Source organism: Rhodofomes roseus (assembly GCF_022264815.1).
Source record: "Rhodofomes roseus strain CIRM-BRFM 1785 chromosome Unknown C8Q71scaffold_13, whole genome shotgun sequence".
NCBI lineage: Eukaryota > Fungi > Basidiomycota > Agaricomycetes > Polyporales > Fomitopsidaceae > Rhodofomes > Rhodofomes roseus.
Window position 1 is genome coordinate 950,609 of NW_025952969.1, and position 16,536 is coordinate 967,144.

General features: G+C 53.4%; 4 protein-coding genes across 4 annotated transcripts; all 4 read left to right on the forward strand.

Annotated features, from left to right (window-relative positions):
• The first annotated feature begins 59 nt into the window (after positions 1 to 59).
• Positions 60 to 3,769, forward strand: C8Q71DRAFT_765851 (uncharacterized protein). Its single transcript, XM_047924158.1, has 15 exons — positions 60 to 123; positions 195 to 511; positions 618 to 790; positions 846 to 998; positions 1,054 to 1,209; positions 1,265 to 1,309; positions 1,371 to 1,553; positions 1,608 to 1,673; positions 1,747 to 1,852; positions 1,907 to 1,957; positions 2,014 to 2,093; positions 2,149 to 2,372; positions 2,424 to 2,917; positions 2,979 to 3,168; positions 3,225 to 3,769. The coding sequence occupies exons 2-15, from the start codon at positions 391 to 393 to the stop codon at positions 3,307 to 3,309; spliced, it is 2,127 nt and encodes a 708-aa protein (XP_047777863.1). The 5' UTR covers positions 60 to 123; positions 195 to 390; the 3' UTR covers positions 3,310 to 3,769.
• Positions 3,770 to 4,504: 735 nt separating this feature from the next.
• C8Q71DRAFT_724729 (uncharacterized protein) lies at positions 4,505 to 7,276 on the forward strand (the record flags this gene model as incomplete). Its single annotated transcript, XM_047921648.1, has 11 exons — positions 4,505 to 4,675; positions 4,734 to 4,883; positions 5,256 to 5,480; positions 5,540 to 5,605; positions 5,680 to 5,947; positions 6,005 to 6,084; positions 6,140 to 6,351; positions 6,414 to 6,630; positions 6,676 to 6,865; positions 6,933 to 7,125; positions 7,192 to 7,276. The coding sequence occupies 11 exons, from the start codon at positions 4,505 to 4,507 to the stop codon at positions 7,274 to 7,276; spliced, it is 1,857 nt and encodes a 618-aa protein (XP_047777864.1).
• A 2,110-nt stretch (positions 7,277 to 9,386) lies between these two features.
• Positions 9,387 to 11,714, forward strand: C8Q71DRAFT_710170 (Metallo-dependent hydrolase; the record flags this gene model as incomplete). The annotated part of the gene is made up of 13 exons (XM_047920722.1): positions 9,387 to 9,627; positions 9,688 to 9,734; positions 9,800 to 10,153; positions 10,210 to 10,248; positions 10,305 to 10,414; positions 10,477 to 10,609; positions 10,657 to 10,756; positions 10,821 to 11,025; positions 11,095 to 11,172; positions 11,231 to 11,243; positions 11,302 to 11,427; positions 11,480 to 11,545; positions 11,613 to 11,714. 13 exons carry the CDS (start codon positions 9,387 to 9,389, stop codon positions 11,712 to 11,714), a joined length of 1,614 nt encoding a protein of 537 aa, XP_047777865.1.
• Positions 11,715 to 12,408: 694 nt separating this feature from the next.
• On the forward strand, positions 12,409 to 13,831 carry C8Q71DRAFT_119703 (uncharacterized protein). Its single transcript, XM_047916381.1, has 7 exons — positions 12,409 to 12,437; positions 12,497 to 12,649; positions 12,703 to 12,858; positions 12,912 to 12,980; positions 13,031 to 13,577; positions 13,664 to 13,740; positions 13,801 to 13,831. Exons 2-6 carry the CDS (start codon positions 12,578 to 12,580, stop codon positions 13,738 to 13,740), a joined length of 921 nt encoding a protein of 306 aa, XP_047777866.1. The 5' UTR covers positions 12,409 to 12,437; positions 12,497 to 12,577; the 3' UTR covers positions 13,801 to 13,831.
• Positions 13,832 to 16,536: the final 2,705 nt, after the last annotated feature.

Sequence of the window (16,536 nt, forward strand, 5' to 3'; positions counted from 1 at the left end):
CGCCTCTAGGCCTGCAGTTCGAGCGTCCGTCGCCGGGCGCTTCTGGCACCACCTACCGAGTTCATTCCTCCCTCGTGCAATATTCACAGCTTTGCGTGCTTGTTTCCCCTCCTGTGCAAAGAGGTGAGTCGAGATGGTGCTCTGCAATATCTAGAGCGCTCACAGCCCACTCTACTGCGGTCTCGGTAATATAGAGACGCCCCGGCGGACGTCGACGTCACGAGCAGTGGTGGCCCGTTCTGGATACTAACTTTAAGTTGTCGAACTTCTAGATCCAAGGACGTCACGTACTACTAGCACACGCTACGGTGCCCCATATAATCGTTTCCTTGATAAGCCTCAGACAACACACTGACCTCGCCGTGTTCGTCCGTGCCTATTGCGCCGATCATGCCTGTCTTCAGCTGTCCCGACTGTGCTAAACTCTTCTTGGACGCGACTGCCCTGCGAGCTCATATGAAGGCCAAGCGACATGGTCAGTTCAGATTGAATCCAACGACAAGCACCGGCAGTAAGTACTGTGTTCGTTCCTGCTTCCAGCACCCCTGCTGCTTCGGCAGCAACCCCTTCATGGTCCTTGTGGGCGACATATGATGCTGCTAACTCAACATCGTCAGCATCGACTGCGAAGCCCACTACAAAGACCCCTCAGAAACCAGTGAAGTGTGCAACCTGTGGGTTGACATTCGGGTCGGAAAAGGAGATCGGTATACACTACAAGATGTCTCCTGTGCATCCATCGTGTACAACGTGCGGTAGGTATTTCGAAGATAAGACCAAACTTTCTCTGGTGAGTCGCGACGTGACCATCGTTCCTTCGATCAAGTTCCTGACATGGTATTTAGCATATTCAAACGGTGCACGCGGAGGACATCTGCGATTGCGGAGCCATTGTCAAGCTCAACGGCTTATCGACTCATTATCAGGCTTCCGTCTGTCATCCTAAGTGCGCCCAGTGTGGAATCGGTTTCAAGGACTCTGCCAGTGCGGTGCTAGCGGTAAGCTATTCAGAAAGTGCAGTGCCCAGAGGATTCCATCCTGATTGTTCCGCAGCATCAGGAGCTCAACCACGCTGATCAGTATTGTGGTCGCTGTGAGAAATGGTTCCCGACAAAACCTGATTTGCAGCAGCACTTCTTTATGAGCTCGGCACATTATCACTGCCTCGGATGTCAAATTGGCTTTTCAACGTACACGGAATATCTCGAGGTTTGCGATAGCCACATCCATTGTCCTGTCAACGATCTCATATATATGAATTCAGCACATGGCTATGGTGCACCCCCTTCTAGCCAGTGCAGCCAAAAAGGCACGCATTCCTCTGAGAATCCTGATCGACTATGTGCACTAATTCATTGATCAAATGCCAGATTGCCGAGACCCAGCATGTTCAGAAAGACAAGCAAAAGAAGACGAAGTATCACCATTGCGGCATCTGCGATGTAACATTCCTGAGCAAGGCCGATCTCAGGCAGCACAACGTCGACACGCCTCTGCACCTATATTGCTGTACCTGCGACAATGATTTCCTCGATCATGACGGGTATAAGAGTGTTGGTCGACTTCGTTGTCGTCGCATCCCGTCTTCTGACACTGCTTGTCGATAGCACATGTCAGAGAAACATCCATTGGCTACGTCAATACCTCGTCCGCCTACGTGTCCATTACCGCCGGTGAGCAGCCACCCCATCCGTCCGGTCCCATCTCAATATACTGATTGAATGTTTCTGTACGTTCGGACACAAGAACACTGTCGGAACATTGACTCTGGAAGATCTCACCCAGTCGGAATCATGCGGCATTCCCGGGAAGCCAGTCGAAGCGGCTGGCCACAGCACCGAGACCAACAACGGTATGCCGGCATCAGTATCCGCTCATCACGCAATGAACGACACATCGGGTTCAGGTGAAAGCACATCTGTCAAGACTGGCGACAAAGGAGCTCCTGTCGCGCAACGTAGGCATTCATATCAACCGTGATCCGCGGTATTGCTCAGGCCAGTCATATCTCAGCGACATTGTCAGAACACCAGGTGCAAAGCTTGTCATTTGCCGTCGCCGACGAACTACAGGTCCACGCATCTGAAGCTTACGTCAGTCCAGTTTTCCAGAAATCGATGGCGCGTCTGCTGAACGCAGGGTTTCTAGGTCGAAAATGACACTGACTCGACCATATCGCTGGGGTCCTTGCATATGGTTTCGTCGACGAGTATAGAGGAAGAGATCTCACCCACTGAGCAATCTCGTGCTGGTGCTCACTCCCAACCACACCTAGAAGAGGTCGGGCCAGCTGCTATCGACAATGCGGTGCGATGCGAGGCATCCGAGGAAGTTGAGGAGGACGCATTCTCCGACGACTTTGTGCATGTTAAGTGAGTTCTGACCTTCAATCAACAACATGCGAGCTGACTGCTTGTCATCAGTGCGGCCGCCGGGCGGTCGCCCGATGGTGGTGAACAGACGATGCAGAGCCGGCCAGATAGTGTGCTCAGCTACGTCAAGGCGATCGACTCGGACTCGAACCGTGATCATTCTATCGCCTGTCCAGCCGCTCTGGAGGACCACGGTGTTCCACAAGTCTCCGCTCCATCCAGCACACCCTCGCTCTCGCCGCCTGACGCAACAAGCATCGTCAAACCAGAGCTTCTTGATAGAGGAACACGTTTGCTATCCGAGTCTTACTCGGGCGCTCCCGCCTCGGACGCTTGTACGCAGGGCCTGTCCACTCGACCGTCAAGTATCCGGTCATCAAGCATTGAGTTTTCCAGTAGTGAATCCGAGGCAGCTCTCCGCTCTGCCTTACGCCGGCGGCGGGGGATCGGCCTCGCAATCGAGTCTGAGTCTGATGCGTCGGATACACCCTCCGTCCGCGTAGGCCGCAGCTCGTCCTCTGCTCGGTCGAGGACAGCCGGGGAAGGTGAGAATTCAACGTCTTCACTTGTGCTTCGCATGTTTTGTACTGAACTGCGTTCATGAAGTGTCGACCGTGACGGCGTCCAGAGTCACTACCGCCGGCCAATCGGTCGCCGCTCCTTTCGATGCGGCCGCAAGTAGCACGTCACGAGTCCGATCTCAGGCTGCAGGACCATCCTGGCACTGCCGGAGTTGCGGAAAGGACCCGTGCGAAGAACCAACGGCGACGCAGTGCGGGCACATATTCTGCTATAAGTGCGTCTAGGCTCACTGCGGTTGTCGATGATGCGCTGAAGGTCATATTTGCATAGATGTATCGTCAAGGAGATCGCGGAGAACCTGCAGTGTCCCGTCTGCCAGAAGCTATTCCTGATGAAGTTGGATGTGACGAGGTGAGGACCGATCGTCGTTCCACGCCGCGTCGAAATCGAAGACGGCGGTGGACGCTGATCGGTACTCCTGTGGCATGAATGATAAATAATGCGTTTCCTGGGAGATCTTTTCCTCCACCAACGTGGCCCGCCTTCTTCAAGGTATTGATAGTACGAGGACTGGCATACAGTGGACAGACAACGTACTCCTAGGCCTGTGGTGCCTGCTCGGCTACTGCTTCATGACGAAATTGTACATTCATGAGGATCGTAAATTGTCTGACTCTCCCTCCACAAATTGTATTCCGTAGGTTCGACCTGGAAACACCGTAGCCATGAGTCACGCTTCAAAGCTTCACGGCGGACTCGAAGGTCTGTAGTACCATGGTGTTGGTTCTGTGGGTACAATATTGTGCACGGGCTGTGTACCAGCATGCAGCTGCTCTCTCACTACGAACTTCCAAGTATATAATCTGCAACCATTTTTCTCAGTGTTGCTTTCTCGCTGTCTGCCAGTTCTGGATCCAGGCAGACAGAGCCCAGAGCGCCTCCTTCGAGCGCTTGCTGGCAGGCTGTCGGGCGCTCCCGGAACGCAGAATCTGCTGCAGAAGGCAGTATGTAGTGTACGCTCGGAGCCGTTTCTCTCTCATCTACATACAACACCTCCCATGTTTCTCTCAGCTCCTCAGTTATCACTAAGTTCTGTTCCCACCGCGCATTGCCTTGGCTGTCAACTCGGACCATGTCAGTATGAATGGTTGGCAGACCATGAGGGCCGACGACGTCACACTGTGGCCGATTCTGGATACGAAGCTTCGAAGTCGCCGAAGCCGTCCTCAAGGATGTCACTCGCACGCTGCGGCGCTATAAAGCCCTGCTGATAAGCCTCAGGTCAACGACCAACCTGGCCGCGATCATCGCCATCCGCTGCTCTGATCATGTCTAGGACGTCGTTCACTTGTCCTGACTGCGCGAAAGGCTTCCGGGACTCAATTGGCTTGCACAGTCATAGCTCTGCGAAGAAACACGGAGCCTTTCGACGGCCGTTTGGCTGTCCCGATTGTGACAGCAGCTATTTAACAGCGGGACTCCTGCTCAACCATACAGTGGCCAGAAAGCATGGTCAGTTCAGAGTCAACGGTACGGCGCACACTACGAGCTTCGGCTTCGGTCCTACGTCAGGGATAGCAGCAGCGACTGGGGACGCGAATCCACCCACCATGGACGAGAGGCCCGCGGCAGCGCCTGCAACAGGGCTAGTCAAATGTACCATATGCGAACTGTCCTTCACCTCGGCGAGTGAGATCGGAGCACATTATAAGGCATCTCCCATACATCCAACTTGTGGGCGATGTGGGAACTGCTTCCGGGATATGACCGAGCTGCTGCAGGTGCGTTACCGTAATGTGAATGCCGCTTGTTTATTCGGATCGTTGACGCTATCTTCAGCACCTTCAAGCTGCGCACGCGGAGGAAATCTGTGTTTGCGGAATGTCCGTCAAAATGGACGAATTGTATCTACACTACCAGAGTGCATCGTGCCACCCCAAATGCCCCGCTTGCAATGCGGCCTTCAAGGACGACGCTGGGTTATTGACGGTGAGCGGGTCGCACTGCACATTGTTCGTCCTATCTGGATTGATCTCTGTATAGCATCAGAAATTCGCTCATACCGATCAATATTGTCTTCGCTGCGACCGATGGTATCCAACAAAGCCTGAGCTACAGCGGCATTACTACGAGTGTTTTGCGCATCCTCGCTGTCTCGAATGCAAGATAGGCTTTGCAGGGAATGTCAAGTATCTCGCGGTCTGTATTAATCCACCTGATCTCATTACAATGGCTTATCCGTGCGGATGCAGCACTTGGAGCTGGTACACGAACCAAAGCACGTCACACCGGACACTAAGGCAAGGCCATGCAATGAAACTTTGTTGACCACATGCGCTGATGAGCCCGTTACGGCTACAGACTAGTCCGATTGCACAGCCTGTGAAGACCAAGGAAGAGTTGAAGAAGGAGAAGAAGGAGAAGAAAGCGATGAGGGCGGTGCAGATGCAGAAAAATCGGTGCGAATACTGTAACAAAGGATTCACAAAGAAGAAGGGGCTCAAGAAACACAACCACAAGACCTCCTTGCACCCGTGCTGCACGCTCTGCGATGTGGGCTTCGCCTTATATAAAGACTACACCGCGGTTGGTATGCCTCGCCACCATCACATCTCCATCGCTTACACGTCCGTTCATAATCTTAGCACATGGCTGCCAAGCATCCGTCTGCCATGGTCCTTCCCCCGCTTCCCCCGCGTCTATCAGTGCCGGTAAGCATTCACCGTCTCTTACCAGTCCGATGGCAATGGTACTGAGCGGGCGTCTTGCTGCATTGTAGCACCAGGTTTCGGCTGTCGCTGGATCATCAACTACTGCGGTCCGTACAGAGTCGGAGTCACGCGACATGCGGAGCAAGCCTGAGGAGGAGGAGGAGGAGGAGGTATTTCCTTTTAGCTGCTCGGAATTGGTTGGTCAACGCATCGAGTCCAACGGCGGAAGCTCGGCATCAGTGCCCGATAGAGAGGGGGCGGACGTCCACGCGCCAATCCTAGACACAAGCCCATCAATTCTTGAGGCTAACAACGAGGGAGGCCCTCTCGCGCAATTTGAGCGTAAGTATATTATTAGCTGCACTGTATTTGGGTTTGCTCAGGCGAGCCATATCTTAGCGACATCGGCGGAATACCGCGCGAACAGCATGGTAGTCACATTGGCCGACGAACTGCAGGTCCACGCGTCTGAGGTCGACGTCAGTCCAATTTTGCAGCGCTCGATGACTCGTCTGCTGATCACAAGATTTCTAGGACAAAGACGACGCCGAATCGACCATATCGCTTGAGTCCTTACGTTCAATTTCGTCGACAAGTATAGAGGAAGAGAACCTGCCTGTACGACGACCTCAGGCTGAAGCACACTTGAACTCGTTCCTCGAAGAGGTCGGGCCGGCCGTTAATGAGAAGGCGGTGCAATGCGAGGTATCCGATGAAATCGAGGAGGACGACTTCGAGCATGTCGAGTGAGTTCTCGCATACCGTCCAAGCAACGACAAGCAAATTGGAACTGACTGCTTGTCATCAGGGCGGCCGAGCGATCGCCCGATGGTGGTGACCGTAAAATGCAGAGCCGGCCAGACAGTGTGATCAGCTATATCACGGCGATCGACTCAAACCCCGACCGAGACCATTATGTCGGCTCTACAGCCACTCTGGATGACCACGGTGTCCATCAAGTCCCTGCTAGTCCCAATGCACCGTCGCTCTCGCTGTCTGATGGCGAACGAGACCAACGAGACCACGTCCGTAAAAAAAGACGCGCGCCAGCCTCAGACGCTTGTACGCAGGGTCTGTCCACTGGGCCGTCAAGTACCCGGTCATCAAGTATTGGATTTCCCAGCACTGAGTACGAGGCGGCTCTCCGCCTCGTTTCACGGCGGCCACTCGAAGCTATGCTTGGCTCTGAGGCGTCGGACATACACTCCGTCCGCTCAGCCCCAGGATGCAGCTCAGCATCCTCGATGACGGAGGAGGAAGGTGAGAGAACCTGGTGTCTCGAATTACTGGTAAATCGTACACTAAATACTGCTCGACCTTCATGCAGTCTCGTCTGTGACGGAGTCCACAGCCACTACCGCGGCCAATGGGCAATCAGTGCCTGCTACTTCCAACGCCGCCGTGACCACATCACAGGTCCGACCTCAGGCTCCAGGCCCATCGTGGCACTGTCGAAGCTGTGGAAAGGACCCGTGCGAGGAGCCGACCGCGACGCAATGCGGACATATCTTCTGCTATAGGTGCGTGAGCTCCGACTCGGCTTTCTTCCGGGCGCTATGCTCATGATGGGTGAATGTGTGGATTAGTTGCATCGTGAAGGAGATCGCGGAGAAGATGCACTGCCCTGTGTGCCATAAGCTCTTCCTCCTGAGACTCAACGTCTCACCTTGAATTAGACAGCCGCAGTGGAGATGGCACGCGTCTTGTATGCTTTCTCTGTGTGTACAGTATTTCTTGCAAAGTCTCCTTTTGTCGGGACACTCTACGAGGATCCCAACACAAGGGGTCGATGCTCTGCGGACCCGAATACATACCTCCAGCTCAAGCAACGTTACAGGCGGTGCAACACGTATGGCTAGTCTCGTGTTGGATATCTTCTTCGTTCAGCAAGCTGCTCTTTGTCTTCCTCTGCGAACTGCGAATTGATGGTGCTCAAGGCTGCGGTTCGGCGACTCAGATGCTACAGCCTGAGGCGCCGACTTGATACCTGTGAAGATCAAGCATGCAAATTGGCGGGTCGCCGGACTGTATCTACGCTCGTCAGTTTGATGAAGCCGGGCTTGTGAACATGTACACCCAGATGGCAAAGCCTACCAGTGGTTCATTCGAAGCCATTTGCACGCATGATGCTTTTCTGAACGTCACTTCAAGCCTTGTAGATCGTAATCTCGAAGACTGATCTTATAAAGTCCCTGGATCGCATGTGCATATATAGTCACAGCGAATGCTTGATGATCCGAACGACGATCCACACGCAGACACGAGAAAGTAATGTGATAGCTTGACCAAACAGTAAATCACAATCCCCAACTTGAATCCCTAATATTAAGTCCATGGAACCCCCACTCCTGTGTAAGCGAGAGTCCGGTCATCTGTTACGTGCAGCCATACTGGTTCCCGTTGGCCCAGCACGTCGTGCCACTCTGTATCACACTAATTAGCTAGTCCAACAGTGTTTCGATTCGGAGAGAGAACGTACATCGCACGCTGTGGGCGCGAGACCGGTATCAAGTTGTCCATTATTGCAATAAATAATTGCATCGCCATGGCAGTCACTACACTCGATGATGAGCACCAGAATACTGGGTACGCCCGAGTCACTCACTATCCGGTGTATGCTGAGGGGCACTCGGCCTGGCGAGGATCTAGACTGACGGTGGCGGCGTGCGCGAAACCGAGCAACACAGCGAACACGAGCAAGGGAAGAAACTGCATAGAGACCGAGAGGCTGAATAAAGGAAGGTGTTTGCTGTAGAATTCCTGCATAGGATGCGTTGACTCCTGCCGTTCTCTCTGCGTTCGAACCATTTTATACTAGGTCCCAGTCATCGATGTGAAGCGCCTTCAGCGCCGGATCGAACGCGGTGAGCCCATCAACCCACATAGCGCGTCAACCCACATAGCACATCATGCATCAATGTTTGTACAGGCCCGGAAGGTTAAGCACTGATGCGGGCGGTCAGCTAGTATGACAATGATAGGGCGCCATGCAGTAGCTTGCACAGCTGGACAGCAAACACCCACCATGTCGGGCTCAAACATACGGGAGCAGTTAAGGTACACTTATTGTGATCAAGACCGCTCATTGAAGTGTGGACAGGCCCGGGTAGAACCCGAGATGATCAGGACTCGGAGAGTCCCGTCGAGTCTAGATTGAACGGTGTCTGCTAATGCCAATGGTCAGACGGTGGCACAGTGAGCATGTGAGGCGGAAATCCTCTTCTGCTAGGAAAGATATGATGCAATAGTGAACTTACGTCGTGTGTGGCCCCTAGACGACCGCCCTCCTCCCCTCATAAAGGTCGTCCTAGTGGGCTGCCTACGGGAGACTAGGCTAATGATAGCTTACGCGGCGGAGGTACGCGCGTCACTGGCAGGACACGCACGGTCGTAAGCATGAGTAAGGTAGCTTGGCTACCTTATTGCGTGCGTAGTACGTGTCAAGACTTGGAGCACAACTGATGCAAAAGCTTTGTTCTAATGTTGAGCATTCGTACCATAGCAATCAACTTGCCACGTACTGTACGAGACAAGAGTTGCTGGCAGTCCAGCGGAATTAGCGCCCTATTGTTCGGTGCCGGCGCATCCGCACCGCCCGATTTAGCAACTATCGTCACCACACTTGAACGAGTCAGTGCTGAGTGATCAGCTATATCTTGCAGCTATCATGTCGCTGCTGCCATCAAACTTGTATTCGTTTCCATCATCTGGGCTTGGGAGACACAGAGGAGAAGTCCTCAAGATTCAAGTTGGCTGAACCACTGCTAACGCTTCCGGCGATATGGATGCTACGCAAGAATACCTGCAACGACGCGACCAGTTAGTCCGAGAAGACAGAGCTCTGCGCGTCGATGCGTCCAGACTGGCGAGCCTCACCGACATCGAAGCGAAAGCGGAAGCTGTCGTGCGTGCGACACGCGCTGTAGAAGCTGATTCGGTATGGGGCACGGGGAAGTCCATCTTCGACTACAACCCAATAGACAGCACACCCAATGTCTTCCCGGGAATGGCATTCCTGACTGGTAAGCGCATGCAGTGACTCTGAAGTGCCGCTACGTGGACGGCTGATCATGATCATTCAGCTCGTGAGACCGTGACAAAGACAAAGCTGTTCCAGATGTTGAACAAGGTGAATTTGAGTAATACTCAGTTGTACGAAGTTGATATGACGGCTTCGCTGTCTATCTTACGCAGATGCCCAAAGGTGCTCTCCTTCACGCTCATCTAGACGCAACAGTGAATGTCGATGTTTTGCTCAAGCTGGCTCTCGCCCAACCGGCCATGCACGTCCGAGCACCCGCTCGCTTGACGACAAGTAACATTGTAGCAACGCTGCCCGAGTTCAAAGTGCTCTCCCCAGGTGCCTTCTCAACCTCGTCTTCTTTGACGGACTCAACATATATCGGCGGCGAGTGGGTGCCGTTGTACCGCGCCAGGGAGACATTCGACGAGAGCCTCGAGGGCCCTGTTGGATTCGACAACTGGGTGAAAAGAGCGCTGACAATCAACCCATCTGAAGCATATGGCACACACGACTCGCCTACAAAGGTAGTTCTTCGCCCATCCTGCGCCTTTCGTATGTTTCATTGAACGACCGTCTCAAGATTTGGGCGAAGTTCTCCAGTACATTCCTCACTTGCCACGTAGGTGTCACAAACTGCTCCGAGAGCAACGTTGTGACACATATGACGACTTACAGAACCTCATATACTATCTCCCTATATGGCAACAGTACATAAGGGAGTTCATCTTGTCATCCATTGACGACGGGATTTCCTATGTAGAAGCACGAGTCAATTTCCTGTATAAGTGTGTCGAGTCCCCGTATGATGATCGTCGCAACGAATCTCATAGACGTTCTTCCCTGCTAGGTACATGACAGGCCCAGATGGACTCGAAAACCTCCCGCATAGAGAATGGCTCATCATATTTGACCGGGTCCTGAACGAAATCAAGGCAGAATTAAAGGAGCAAGGTCGACAAGATGAACTGATTGGCGTGAAGGTTATTTCCATTCTGCAAATCGTTGGTTTGCTGCTCACAGCTCCTAGCTTATCTACACGACAATTCGCTTCATCACTCCAGAAGAGCTGGAGTGGTACACGGAAGACGCTCTGGCACTCAAGCAAGAGTTTCCGCATCTGATTGCAGGTACATACCCAAGTTCCCAGCGTGTGCGAACGCAAATGTCATTCACACTCTTGGCTGGTCGCAGGATTTGACCTCGTCGGACATGAAGACTCGCTGAAGCCTCTTATCGACTACATCGAGCCCTTGACCAAGTTCATGCGCCGTAGGGAGGAGCTCGGTGTCGACCTGCCCTTCATCTTCCATGCTGGAGAAACCCTCGGCGACGGGAATGCGCCCGACATGAACCTGTACGATGCGATTCTTCTTGGAACGAAACGCATCGGGCACGGGTGAGCATCATAGTTGCTCAATGACGGCGGAGAGAATCATCACTTAATGCATTTGCGACTCGAATCTAGGTATTCTCTTGTCAAGCACCCGAAACTCATGGAGATATGCCGGGAGAAAGGCATTGCTGTTGAAGTCTGCCCCATCTCGTACGTTGCTCGATGTCTCCCGGAAAGTCTCCCAGGGCTCATGTTGTTCGCACTGAAGGAACGAAATCCTTGTAAGAGCGCATTGTTCGTATAGGATGTTCTGGCCCTGATTCGGGACGCATATCGCAGCGCTTGACATCGTCGATGCCGGCACATCCGCTTCCGATCCTGGTGAACCATGGTGTCCATGTCTCGCTCTGTTCGGACGACCCCGCGGTCTTCGGCAACATGGGCTTGACCTTTGACTTCTTCCAGGTACGCTGTGTCCATGACATGTGAAGGCTGTCCGCTCATCAAAGCAATGCAGGTCCTCATGGCGAGCGAAGTGACCGGACTTCTGACACTCGGCGAGTTCGCAAGAGACAGCATCAAGGTAATCTTCCAGCACCGCTTTTCGATAATCGATATGTTTTACAAGCTGACTCGCCTCGTGTATACAGTATTCCATGTTGGAAGACGAAGAGAAGGCATACGCACTCGGACTTTGGGAGAAGCGGTGGCTCGAGTTCCTAGAGTGGGTTGGGCGGACAGGTGATGAATAACGCGGCGCTACCTCTATGGAGAGAGAACTACACCGCGTGTGTCGATTTGATGCGGCTCTCAACAGTCGCTTGTCCTTCACTCTCACTGTACTTCAATGTAAGTAGTGCGCATCTTATCGGTGCCGTTGCAGTGTTTCGTTCGAGATCATGTCAGAGGACCTCACCGACAAGTGCGTTGACACTGCATTAGTTTGAGCGACGAAAGGGCAACTAGCGGTGCGTGGTACCATCACTCAAACTCAAAACGGTGACTGAGTTTCCTACTTTGACACCAGAGCGTCTCGATTACGACCGTAGCTGTCAGCTTTCGTAAAACTGCTGTTTTAGCGAACACCACGTTGCCGGCCATAGCATCGATGATCGCAAAGCCTCTTCCGAAATTTCTGGTGCTATATCTGAGGGGACGTGAGTCGAGTGTTCGCCTCTTTTTCTGCCTCCATCATGTCTACCGCTACCTGTATCTGCGGGGACTCGGGCGACTCCGGTAAGCGGGTACCTTCCGTCAGCGACGAGAGTACCCTTGGAACAGTACGTGCAGACCGTCTGGTGTTCGTAGTATGCTGAATTGTTTTGTTTCTAATTAGAGCACAAATAATATCAACTCAAGCCTTCCACTCGTCTGCTCCACGTACAGCCTTTTTTCCGCCTGGTGTTAGTGTGTGTACTAATGGCCTGCGTCGCAGGTGTGACGAACGTTTTGCGGATGCGCTTACTTTTGCATCGGTATGTGCCTTATAGCCTTTCTTGTATTGGCTAGCTTGAGCTGAGTTCGACCACAATAGCACGTAATTGCTGCGCACTCTAAGCAAGCATGTGGGTTCTGCGGCGAAGGATACTATCAGCATGCATATCAGCAACATTTGATGGATTCCAAGCTGCACCCAAAGTGTTGTCAATGCAGAGTTGGTTTCGAGGACCCTGTCCGGTTCGACGAGGTCAGTGGTGTTCTTCTCGACCTTGAAGGGACCTGGCATTTATTTCTAGCCAGCACCTGTGGACGTTCCATCCGGAGGGCGGATGCAAGAACTGCCAAGTTCATTGTCGTACTACCGCTCACTTGCAGCAGCATTACGACGACTCGCCTTTCCATCCCGTCTGCGAGCACTGTGGGTCTGGATTCGTGGATACCACGGTGCTTTCCAAGGTTTGTGCTCATGTATAGCTCACACTTAGGGTGTCGACTGACAACAGTGTCAGCACGTAGACTGTGTTCATCTCAATGACGGAGCAGCGTACTTCCAGCAAGGCCGGCCTATTGGCTTGAAGGTTCGTGAGCAACTCTGATGACTCCAACTTAGTCCGATTCTGTTCTGTAGGATGACAGTCTCCGCACGCAGAGTCCACCTAGTCCATCGGACCTCAGCTCGTTGCTCGGCCATCGCTCAGACTCTCTCGGCTCTGATGACTCGACCATCCTGATGTTACCTCCATGCGCGTGCGAACGCAACTCACTACACGAGTTTGTCGACCGCCCATCTGATCCCGTCGGGTCTCCTTCGCGGCCACAGTCATGGAGAAACACGCTGACTCCTGTAACGGAGGCATCTTCTACCGCATCGAGGGCACCCTCGCCGTGTCCATCCGAATGGTCTGATTACACAACGGAGCCCGCAGTCGTGGCGGCGACTCCATCGGTGTCAGCGTCGATGGCACCAAGCTCTCCGCAACGCCGTCAATCTCCTAGTCGAAGGACATCTCTTTTCGGGGACGCATCGCCGTCAGAGGCGGATCATCGCGGAGCGAGGACACCCACAACGTCTCGTGCATCGCTTCGATCTAAATCAAGCGCAATCCCACAATTTCCGTCTTCTATGCAAGCTGTTGAGCCTGTAATGAGCGGGCCTCCGCCTCGGAAAGCCGTAAGTAGGCCGTACACTCCATAGATGCTATGAGGATTGCTCACAGGCTAATTATTGCACGAATGCATCTATGCTGACAATGAACGGCAGAAGCCCGACGTGCACAGCAGGTCCGGGAGAACGACCGCGTCGACGTCTCCTCAGCTAGGAGGCGTGTCTTCTGTTAGGTAAGTGTGTTATACAGCCATCCTCAGCGAAGTACATCGTTCATAAGATGTATCCTCGAGGTCTCCAATAATAACTACAGACTCCGAGACGGTCAGTAGCATCTCGGAATCGCTCCCATCCTCAGCAACCATACCTTCCCCGACTCCTCCGCTGCTTCCCGAAGGCGGAAACGAAGCGTCCCTCGTCAGCGTGGCGCGATGCACGCTCGCATGTAGTGGCATAAAGCAGCGCGTATACGATCAACCCACCGCACAATCCTCGCATATTTGGGACAAAGGTTCTGCACAGCACCTCGAGTTGCCCAACTCGACTCGGCCCGTCGAACAAGGCCGAGAGGTTCCTCCAGCCTCCTTGACGCCGCTCGCCCCACCACAATTGGGGTCCCTGCACTGCAGGATGTGCATGCAAGATCCTTCTGACAAGCCGACGGCGACCCTGTGTGGGCATATCTTCTGTAGAAGGTACGTTCCACATACCATATCGTGTCAGGCGCCCTTTGACGTTGACGTTGACATTGACGCACGTCTAGTTGCATCAGCGAAGCAGTCACGCGAGATTTTCAATGTCCTGTTTGCAAGAGGGCGATATTGGTCCCTCTCAACGTTTAGTGCGCTCTGCCGAGCGGGTGGCCGATACCGAACCAACAAACTCGGATTCGCTGCTGGACACTTCTTGGCTTCGCGTTCCTGTCCCTCGGGCCTTGTCCAGATGTTCTCAATTCCGCAGTCCAATTTGCATGATCTGTCCTCCCTGCCGTCCGTTGAATCCCCTAAATCGTTCTGCAGTACGAACCCACCGTCTGCGATTACCCTCCGGTTTGCCACATTCGCTATCTTATCTGATACCGCCCTGACTAAGTTCTCCAAGGGTTTGATTCCGCGTTAGCTTCGGTTGCCAGTCATGAGGGTCATTCTGGGTAGACGACGATCCAGCGTTTGAATTGATCCCGGCCAATCAAACTGGGTGTATTCCTAGAACAGCTGCTAACTTATGATGCGGCCTTTTCCGACCATGGTTTAGCTGACAGGAACGCGACAGCGCAGAGCGGTGCTCTGTGTACCAGATCTCCAACTACAATTCAAATTCTGTCGAGAGTGGACTGTAAAGCCAGGTACGTCTTCTGGGTGAGTCAAACAAGCGCTCATAACATTCCGTCTAGACCAGTTCGCGAAGTCATTGGTGAGCTATTTACTTCGCAGAAAATGACACAGAGATTTCTAACATCTACTTTTTATATACAGGCAACTCGGCTTAGGGCCTTCCGACTTCCTTCGTGCCTGTGAAACCATGTTGAGCGCCATTGCCGAGATGGAAGCTCCAGCACCGGCTCGAAGTGTTGTATTCTCAGGGGATGAACGCTGCTAATTGACAGCACGCTCTCGGCTGCAAAAGCGCGACAGCGGCGTTAGCAATGCGAGCCGCTTTCGGTAGTTCATGCCAGGTTCATGCCCCTACTGCCCGAGTGCGTGCGTATGAAGAGCAAGGCCTTGGGTTCCAGAGTTTACCAGTGCGTTCAGGAAGGCGTCTGCTTTGCCTTCTGATAACATCGGCACTGATGTCGGTCCATTAGGCTTGTGTCTATCCAAGCAGTGGACTCGCGCATGTCGTGTATCCGGCGAGGCCAGCCACCGAGACGCGTGCCACATGCTCTGCGATCATCATGAGACGTCGAGCGCTCGGCACTAACGTCCGCACAATGCATATGGAATAGTATACCTGGGATGGTAGCGATCGACCACCAGAACGGGCGCGGACACTTGAGGCTATCGTCAATCTCGGCAACGCCTTCACACGCCTACTCTGTGTCGGCGTATGTTCTGAATTCCTCTCGTACATTCATTCGCGGTGGCATGTGGGCCAAGCACAAGAGTTGGAGCTCAGCCTCCCGGTACTGAGTGCAATGCGGGGTGGGATCATCCCAGAGCACTCGTTTTGGACGGTCAGGCGGGCAGAGAAGCACGCCGCGCGATGTGGTCGTCGTGGAACGCGGAGACACCCCGGGTCGCCGAGGGGTATTGCACATAGCGCAAATTCGAATGCGAACCTTCCTTCCTCGCGGCGCGAGCGCATACTGGACGGCTTGGTTACTGACACCGACGTTCGAGGTGCGGATACTGCTATCACATCGGACGGTTACGGCAGTGATGCCTGGCGCCGCCTAGTACACTGTGGGATGGATTGGACAAATTGCGATGCGTCCACTTACAAGCAGTCAATTTACCACTGTGCATACCGCCGCACCATGTGAGGTAGGATGATGCTACAACCTATCGACAGATTCTAGATGTCATCAGTGAGTCATATATCTGTTATAGTAAGCTCCGGCGAGCCCTTCAAGCTTCATTAACATTTGTGGGTTCACCTTTGGTATGCTGGACGCACTGCTATGAGCTGCTGCTGCGCACATCATGATGCATCGGCCGCCTGGCCAGTATAGCGGGATCTCGGTCGTTATTGCCGTGCAGCATCGAGGTCAATAAGGATGGACACAACGTGATCACGTTTCGCTCGTTTCCGCACAGCTCTGAGCAAGCATTCCTTTTCGAACGGTATGGGTGGCCAGTCCACAGACGTCGCGCGTCGTCATCCGGCGGACGGGTGTACCTTCCTTTTACGGTATCATCCATGCCTCATCTGTCATCGATCGTTCGCTCTGCACTGGTCACGCTTCGATTCGAACATATGTCAAATTCCTGGCCGTCGCGCTGTCACTCTTAGTTTTTTTTACCTGTCGCTCTCGCTCTTGCTCTCTGAGTACTTATAGAGGGTCGCGTCGCCCTCTCCGGTCGTTGAAT